Here is a 9,270-nt window from a genome sequence, read left to right as displayed (position 1 = left end):
GTCATCAACTAAAACAAGAATGTATTTCTTACCACTAATGGTGTGAGTTGACATTGAACCTACCAGATCCATATGCATAAGCTCAAGAATTCTATTGGTTCCAATGAACGTAGTTGCACTGTGAGCTGTCCTAGTTTGCTTCCCAATTTGACATCCTCCACACACTCCTTCAGGCTTTCCACTTAGTGATGGTAGTCCACGAACGTAAGACTTCTTTGACAACTTGAGCCAATCTCGATAATTCACATGCCCTAATCTAATTTTGTGCCATAACTCCACTTGATCATCCGCTGCCCTTAAACACAAATTTGAATTGTCCGTGCTAGTGCAATAACAATTCTCTTTTGATCTTGGTGCACATATAACTTGTTTGCCCCTTAAATCACTAACTATGCAATTTTTGGTGTTGAATTTAACTTCTCCAAACTCATCACATAACTGACAACTCAACAGATTAGTAGTTAGTCCATCAACAAGTATAACATCATTTAAGGGAGGTAAGCCAATAATCTTGACAGTACCTTTACTAAAATGCAAGCTTTCTTACCGTCACCAAAAGTTACAGACCCACTTATCTTCATATCGACGAAAGATTCAAACCAATTTTTGTCACCTGTCATATGTCTAGAACAACCATTATCAAAGTACCATTTGTCTTTGAGACATGCACTTAGAGATGTAATTGCAACCATACAAACAACATTAGTCTCATCTATGTTAGAAGTGATAGCTAAGGAACATAGTAAGTTCTCTTGAACTTTTTGTTTTCTTGATCCAGCTTGTTCCTTTTTCTTCCATATCCATTTCTGCTTCATTGTTCCAGATTGCATTAAAGTTGACAATCTGCTAACTTCTTTTGCTAACTTTGAAATTTGATTTTGAAGATTTTCTGCATTAAACTTGTTAAACTTTTTAACTCTATTTTGACATCTTGGCCTAATATGACCTGTTTCACCACAACCATGACACACTTGATTAAACCTTTTTGGCACAAAACTAGTCATAACATTATCATGTAAAATAGTTGCATTCATATTTTTAGAGGCAATATCAGAAGCAACACTGTTAGGGTTTATAATAGGTTTAACAAATTTAGTCACAGAATTAGTTGAAGATGAGGGTTTAAAGCCAATACTTGTTTTGTCACCATTTGGCTTACCCATTTCAATCATTCTGTCAAGTTTATCGGCTCCTATATGATCAATCTGTGCAATTTCTTCTCAGCTTCCTTGAGCTTTTCCTTCAACAAGTCTCTCTCAGCAAGTAAGTTGTTGACTTGGGATCGAAGAGATGTTTCAGTCCTCTGCCACTCATCCTTTTTTTTTGACACTTTGATCTTGAGTCCATCATTTTGTTTCTTCACTTTGTCAAAGTTAAGATACAATTCCTTGTACCTTTCTCTGGTTTCTTCAATAACTACGTCCTCCTCATATGAATCATCATATTCATCATTGTTTTCAAGGGCAACAAAAGCAATCTCTTCCTCCTCAACCTCAAACATATTTGACTCACTATCACTCCAAGAATTATAAGAGGCTTTCATGGCTTTCTTCTCCTCTTTTTGTTTAGAGATAGTGTTTGCACACTCTTTGTCTTCATGTCCATACCCTGAACATGCATAACACTTCCTTCCTTCAGACTTGGGAATGAATCTTTGAGACCCATCTTTTGACGTCTTGTTTATAGGAGATCTTGTACTTGAACCACTTCCTTTAGAATTTTGCTTCTTCAGTAGCTTTTGAAAATGACGAGTGATTAAGGCAAGTTGCTTCGGATCAATCTCATTACAATCATCATCTTCTTCTTTTATAACTTTCAATACTAAATTTGCCTTCTTTATAGGACACAACTCTGACTCATAGGTTTGCAAGGCTCCACTAAGATCAGCAAGAGAAAAAGTATCTATATCTCTTGCCTCTTCTATGGCAGTCTTCTTGGGATGAAGTCTGACAGGCAATGATCTCAGAATTTTTTCTACTACGTCCACTTCTAGTTTAACTTTTCCCAAGCTTGCACAACTATTTACTATCCCAATAATTTTTTCATAGAATTCAACATAAGGCATTTCGAGTTTTTCAAACTGTGATGTAAGTCTTTGCAGCTTTGATTTTTTGACCTTATTATTCCCCTCATGAACAATCATAAGGTTATCCCATGCTTCCATTGACGTTTGACAATTTCTGATATGTGCAAACTGTTCGGAAGATACAACATCAAATATGGCATGTATGCCTTTCTGATTATAAACACTCATAGCCTTTTCTTCAGTAGTCCATTCTATCTTGGGCTTGGGAATTTGAAATTCACTAACCCCAACATCTTTCTCTTCTACACCATCTTTTGTCTCAATCTTCCGTTTCTCAATAGTTCTCTCAGTCTTGGTAGGTGCAACATATCCTTCCAAAACCAAATCCCAAACATCATCTCCTTGTGCCCAGATATAGGCATGCATCCTAGCTTTCCATTATCCATAGTTTTCACCGTTGAACTGAGGAGGATGCAAAGAAGACCCATAATGTCGTTCCATCCTGAGTAACCCCTAGGATCTCTCTAAAATCTTAGAGACTTGCTCTGATGCCAATTGAAATGTGCCTCAGGTAGAGTAAATAAATAACCGGAATATGATTGGACAAGGATGTCAATCCCAAATCTAACTTATAAAATTTTGCAGCAGAAGTAAATTAACCCAAGGATTTTTGTACCCAATGGTACGAGGAAAAAACCCAATCGGGAAAAACCACTAGAAATCCACTAAGAATGGACTATTACAAGACTCAAGAAGATAAACTCTAAACAAGAATCTATCCAATACTTTTGTCTTGCCTTATTCAGTCCTTGATTGAACTATCTCGATTTGATTATCCTCACGAACAAGCATGCCCGCACACAGCCTCTTTGGCCACATAATCCTGAATCCGCCACTGCGTGTGGCCAATGAAGCGACCGATTTAGTGGCGTCGCTAGCTATGGCAAGGATGAGCAATGAAGTTTGGGTCCAGAGACCCCCATAATCTCTAACTCATTTTCTGAACAATGATGGGCTGCCTTGCTCCCCTAGCGTGTAATCTGCTCTTCCCAAGCTAGTTAGAGTTGACAATGGATCTTGTCCTTGTCTGTTGTTTCTTTCCTTTTTTTAGCTTATTCATGTGTCTGTACTAGCATCTCTTTGTTTGCTAGTGTTTGTTGGGGCACCCTCCTGTTTCCTTTGTGGATTTGGGCCCTCTGTTGATGTTATTCTGTTTGCGGTCTCTCCGCCCATTATGAAGGCATCTTTTCAACCAATAAAATTTAAAATAAAAAAAAGAAAAAAAAGAAAAAGGGAGAGAGCGAGTAGAATTAGGGTCAAACTCTAGAAATAACAATAAAGTTGTATTGCAAAACCTCAATCCAAGCTGTAGTAGGCGCAGGAAGCACTCCCGTTTAACAGTTGAATTGCAAATTAAAGTTTGCGACTTAAATTCATGTCAAAGTGATTTAGATTTGTCTTTCGTCCAAGCTATCAAAACCATAACCCTCTTGAGATATGGGTGGTTCGGTGAAAAGACTCGTTATTATCTATTTTGGTGGGTGGGAGTTCTCCCAGGATTTTGAACTCGTTTAAATGGCATGAGAGGAATACACATTTGTGGGAGGAATGAAACGGCGGCGTTGCGAGTCTCTCTCCTGGCACAACTAAACTACCCATTCAATCTTAGCGGCTACCAGCAAAGGGTGCTTCCCCTTGAAGTGAACGTGGATGAAGGATGGTTGGTACAAAGTGAATGTGTGGATGCTACAGCGTATCGCTCGGTGAGGTGATTAGATGTTGGCACAGTGTCTTTGTGGCTGCATTGGCCCGAAAACATGACGCTACTCCCCATGCAGCTCAAATCATAGCTCTAGCAGTCTGTGGGGTTACAATTTGCATCGTCTCTTGGCAAACCCAAAAAACAAAGAAAGAAAGAAAGAAAAAACCCTCACTCGACAATCCAAGAATCTCACCTTTAAAATGTAATTTGCACTTACCATGGGAGATGTACCCCAATCAGTTTCCCAACAACCTTCTATTCTATTTTTGAGTAGTCAGAAATGGAAAAATATTCAAGTCCTAATATCACAATCACATATTTGAGCACAAAAGGCAAAGGCTTCGTGAACTCTTCTGAACTCTTTACATAGTAAAAATGCATTAAACATTCAACCTCGTGCTTAGAATATTTATCATTCACCAATGCATTTCATGTAGCCTATGATATGAACACCCTGGTCCTTTCTGTCAACCTAATGCAATTATACGATTGAACAACAAAAAAATGTAGCCACAAACAAGTGTTTTTGTATTGGTGAAGTTCAGCCAAGGCGTAGACTTAGCTCCAACCTGTCAAGCCTAGTCTGTCAGCAAGATTGTACATCACCAATTGATCCCAAACATGTCCAAACAGGCGCTCCCCTCCGATGACAAACGTAAATGCCCATGATGCGAGAAGAACAGTAAATACTGTGAGCCCAACTGCTGATCTCAAAACATCTGCAATAAGTGCGTAGTATCAAAAGCATTAACCTAGAAACATAAGTTCTATGGTTTACAATGTGAGATTCAGAAAGCCAAACAATTTATCTTCATGACATGATGTATTAAAAAGAAATAGATCTGACCATACAGATAAAATTTTGCTCCACAAACAACCAAATTCGTCTATTTGTTCATGCACCAGTGATACCTTACATAATCAAACAACTAAAATACTATTATTTTAATCAAACAATTCATAGGAGACTTTAAGCAATTGATGCGGTAGCTATGACTTGGTTTGGGGAAAAAAATTCCTCTAACTAAGTCTGTAGCAGTCCAAAACTAAGTCTGTTGACCCCATTCAGTAACAAGGCCTTTTTGGTCCAAAGAGAAATGTTTATGGAAATAAAAAAAAAAGGTACATTTTTAAGAGTTACTCAAGGTCAATCTACGAGATAATGTCCATAATTATTAAGGGTTACTGTATTTGACTACTAGAAACATTCTATGTCTTTCATATAATTCTACAATCCTTCCAGCCGGAACCCGCAGGGTTCGACCTAAATCTGCCACAAGTGGGGGCAGAGCTCGACATCGGGATAGACCAAGAATTTTTTTCTCTAAAGTTACCTACCTACTCAACCGGAGCCGGGGGAGATTGAGGATATTGGGAGTAGGTTCTCGAAAAAGAAGCTGGTTAGCATGGGCCTCCCTGCGAAACTACATAATTTATCATTAGAACAGCAGCAACACCTCTGGTTGCGGGCTTGGGAGCATTTCCGGCTCAAGATACAAATAATAGAACTCTTGGCTCGGTTTCCAAAGGAAAATTGGATACAATCCGAGTCCGTTAGGAAAACTAATACGTAATCTTTAACACTCGTTTCATCTTAGACTCCTATTCTTTAACAAATAACCTCTATGTTTATTGAACCATTGAATGTCTTTTAAGTTTTGTACAAATATCTAGTCTTTTAAAACCTCCCTTTTCTTAGAGTGTCATACTCTTTAAAAAATCTATACAGTTTTTCTATGTCTGGAGTTCTTTTAAAAAATATAACAAAGACCTACTCTTTCTTGTAAGTCAAAGACAAAATGAAATCAAAGAAATGAGTGTTTGTTGAAGCCTTTTATGAAGCCATGACATCAGAGAACTTGACCTTCTTTTAAAAGCAGCAACCTATGGGCATCCCTAGTGAAAAAAGTTTTAGAGTTCTATTTTTATAAGAAACAATGGTTATTCTCTATTGAAGGTAAAAGAATCTTGTGAATTTTATCAGATTTAAAACAACCAACATAGAATAAGGTTTATCATATTCTAGAAACAGATTCACAGCTCTAGACATCTCTCAAGGCCTAGATTCTTTTGTTTCTTTCTCTAGAGATGCGGTGTGGGAAATGGGTAAAGGATGAGCTACTGTAAAGAGAAATGGATAGAGGAAACACAATTTTCTTCTCTTTTCCCTTGTTTATACAGATCATGACAATTTTATATTGCTTCTATTGCTAGCTTGTGTTTGAATCCTTCTTCTTTTCCTTGGGATTTTGGGTTTTGAAGAAATAAGAATGACTGGGACATGGGGGGAGTGGTTGACTATCTATTCTAGAAGATGTCATTTTGTGTGAACTAGGCAGGATATGAGAATTTGGGAGTCGGAATCATCCGGAGTTTTTTCTTGTAAGTCCCCTACTCGCTGGAACTAATGGATGATTCTTCTCTCTCTCTGTTTGACCGTTTACTGCCCATTATCCAGATGTAATCTTTGTGGATAAGGCTTGAGTTTGGAAATCTCACATTACTACCATCTACGTTAAAAGTCATGCTATAATCATCTCTGAAATGATGTAATAGGGATTTAATTTGAACATATTGCTAAATCAAGCTGCAATCATGTCTGACATTCCTAGGTGGGACATGGAAGTTTTCCTTTCTTTTAAATTTTCTATTCCAGTCTGGGAAAAAGGAAATTCTACTTCAGTTATGTGGTAACAAACTTTTATTTTTTGACCTATATTTTGCCACATTACGTCATATCTTACACATAAGACGAGCCCCTCTTCTTTGCAAAAAAAAAACTTTTTTTTTTTTTTTTTTTTTGAGAAGAAATGAAATTTATTAAGCAAAAGAACACGGAGGTGGATAAGGCACCCACAACCGAAGAACAAAAACAACACAGAAACAAACAAACAGCACCAACCCCTCCCAAACTAACAGGGATGAACAAAACCGAAAAACCACAGAACAACACACCCCCCAACCCTCAATTAACCGCAGCTGCCATATCCCTCATTATTGTGGAATAAGAGTAGTCTTTAAAATCTTTTGTAACAGAAGCCCACAAATTGCAAAGAAAAAACTAATAAAATTAACAAATTACTATCTTTGTGTAGTTCAATCAAAATACTATCTGGAGCTAACGGAAAAATACATAAACATTTCCCACTGATAAGTTTAAAAGTGGGTTAGGTTACAGATTAGACCATTATTTTCCTAACTGCTCTTGCTAATAACCACAAAAGACATACTGGTACAATATCAAAAACGCATCAATCTTTTTCTTGTGCATCAGGCAATCACGTCAGTTTCATTAAATATTACACTAAAAAAAATACACATAAAAAGTGTATACTGAGAAAAATTGTAAACGATAAATTACATTTTAAAAAAGAAAGTTACTGTACTGCAGTTTGCAGCAGCTCCATAAAGAAGATATTTTTTTTGTTTTTTAAAGAAAAAATGAAATGGAGTCATTGCAAAATAAACAAAAAAATTCATTCAATATAATTTCAAAGAAACTGAGACAAAAAGTCACTTTCATCTGATACCAATATTAACTGAAACCAATTCAAATATCAGTATTTTGGCCAATTCTATTTTTAATTCTCCTTTATTTTTTCTTTCTCCTAACGCATTATCCTGAGAGCACAGGGTAGTGCCCCAAAATGGGCAGTCCCCTATCCTACAAGCACAGGGTAAATATACGGACTAATTCTTGGGGGTGGCAATGGAAACCAAAGGGTAAGGGTTTTCAAACTCCGGACAGGAGTCCCCATGAAGCACGTAGCCCACTATACTTGGGCTTCGTTTGGTGGCTCGGCCTGGACTAGACTATTTCAATTAAATTGGACAAAAACCTGGACTCTATTTGGTGAACTTCAAAATGTTGGGACAGAACTAATTAAATTGGACAACACTCCAACATATTGTGTCTTACAAGTCCCATCTAGAGGGGTGATAAGGATTGACTCGGACTCAATTCCAAGCCCTTTGCCTGAGCATAATTGAAGTATAGTACACATCCTGAACCTTATGAGGGTGTTACAAGGTCCAGATTTGATTGAATGACCTCAAGGAGAGCATTTGAATTTCACAAGAAATATAGATTAGTTTTTTTTATACATAAAATATATATAATATATAGGACCTAATATATATGTGTGTGTGTGTGTGTGTGTTTGTATACTAGATAAAAAGTATTTGAAAAAAAGATAAGTAACTAGACACAATGTAATTGATGGAATTTGAAATGATTCCATACAATTATCATTTGAAAAACATTTCGTCCTTTTGTCCCAAATATTTGTGTTGTTAACAGTCCAATCAAACAATCCAAATATTAACTAAATCCCTATATTTGAATTACTATTTCAAAATGGGAGCCTTATGCATTTGATGTTAGTACTGGATATTGCTAATTCCTTTCCAATTCCACAGTAGCTAAATGAAAAACTAAACCAACTCTGACGACAATTAAATCTAACAAAAATGGGTTTGCTTAAATTGTCGTTAAATTTTTGAAAACCAAACAGGTTTTCTTTAATTTGTAATCATAATCAACGAGAACGATGGGCCGCATGCAGTGAAATAAAAACTTATATCAATAACCCATTAAAATGTCCACCAAAATATCAATTCAGGGAGAGAGAGAGAAAGAGAGAGAGATGGGCAGCATACAGTGGTGAATGCGAGGGAAGGAGCGGGAATGGCGGAGAGCGGGCCAGAAGTAGAAGCAGTTGAGGGCCCATAGCCAGGGGAGCAGAGCGAACCCGAACTTGTAGAATCTACGCGCGTAACTCACAGAGTCTTCCTCAGAGAGCCCCAGTGGGCCGTCAATGGTGGGCCACACCGGCGATGAAGGCGACGGAACCAGAGTCACGTTACTTCTTGGATTGATAGGGTTCTGGTTTGGCATTTCGCCATTACCCAGTGAGGCTTCCATCGAAACGACGACGCCTATTATTCCCTCTTCTGCCAGCAAACAAAGTGCCTTTGCGACGATCGCGGTTGCGGATTGGCCTTCGATTTTGTTGTTGGGTTGGAGAAAGTCATATACGACGTCGTCATGCTACTCAAATAGATACGATAGGAAAAGAGTAGGGTTAAATACCCTATTTGGTCCCCGGTATTTTACAAGAATTGCCAATTTCGTCCCTGTGTTTTCTATTATTTTTTCCTATAAAATCTTTTTATTTAGAAAATATTTTTTAGAAACTAAATAAAAATTTTAACAAATTTGAAAGGAAAAGGGTTGGGTTGGGGTGAAGAGGAGGTCATGGTAAGGGAGGTGAGCAGGTCGGGAATTGACACCTGCGTTAATATTGCTACCGACACTAACAGTGATAAATATACTAATCTATTAAATAATTCATAAAATCAATAAGAGGGGTCTTTTTTATCTCACAATTCAACAAGATTAAGAAATCAACCTATCCAATCAAAAAAGTTTTTTGATTGGATGGGGATGAATGAAGAAATACTAAGTTGTCCCATATCAAAT

At 37.3% G+C, this 9,270-nt stretch overlaps 2 protein-coding genes across 2 annotated transcripts; both read right to left on the bottom strand.

Moving 5' to 3' along the window:
* Positions 1-1,192: 1,192 nt before the first annotated feature.
* LOC117625605 lies at positions 1,193-2,452 on the bottom strand. Its single transcript, XM_034357139.1, has one exon. It carries the CDS (start codon positions 2,450-2,452, stop codon positions 1,193-1,195), a length of 1,260 nt encoding a protein of 419 aa, XP_034213030.1.
* A 1,575-nt stretch (positions 2,453-4,027) lies between these two features.
* Positions 4,028-8,818, bottom strand: LOC117626721 (probable gamma-secretase subunit PEN-2). Its single transcript, XM_034358536.1, has 2 exons — positions 8,448-8,818; positions 4,028-4,507 (listed from the first exon to the last, which is right to left on the bottom strand). The coding sequence occupies exons 1-2, from the start codon at positions 8,710-8,712 to the stop codon at positions 4,347-4,349; spliced, it is 426 nt and encodes a 141-aa protein (XP_034214427.1). The 5' UTR covers positions 8,713-8,818; the 3' UTR covers positions 4,028-4,346.
* Between the last annotated feature and the right edge of the window lie 452 nt (positions 8,819-9,270).

Source organism: Prunus dulcis, chromosome 4, assembly GCF_902201215.1.
Source record: "Prunus dulcis chromosome 4, ALMONDv2, whole genome shotgun sequence".
Classification (NCBI taxonomy): domain Eukaryota; kingdom Viridiplantae; phylum Streptophyta; class Magnoliopsida; order Rosales; family Rosaceae; genus Prunus; species Prunus dulcis.
Note: the sequence above shows the minus strand (reverse complement) of the source record. Positions and strands in the feature narration are given on the sequence as shown.

Excerpts from the sequence above, each read along its gene's own strand:
- LOC117625605 (XM_034357139.1), bottom strand. The coding sequence starts at position 2,452 with ATGCATGCCTATATCTGGGCACAAGGAGATGATGTTTGGGATTTGGTT.
- LOC117626721 (XM_034358536.1), bottom strand. The coding sequence starts at position 8,712 with ATGGAAGCCTCACTGGGTAATGGCGAAATGCCAAACCAGAACCCTATC. Across the intron at positions 4,508-8,447 it reads CTTCCCTCGCATTCACCACT|ATGTTTTGAGATCAGCAGTT; the intron begins GTATGCTGCCCA and ends CACTTATTGCAG.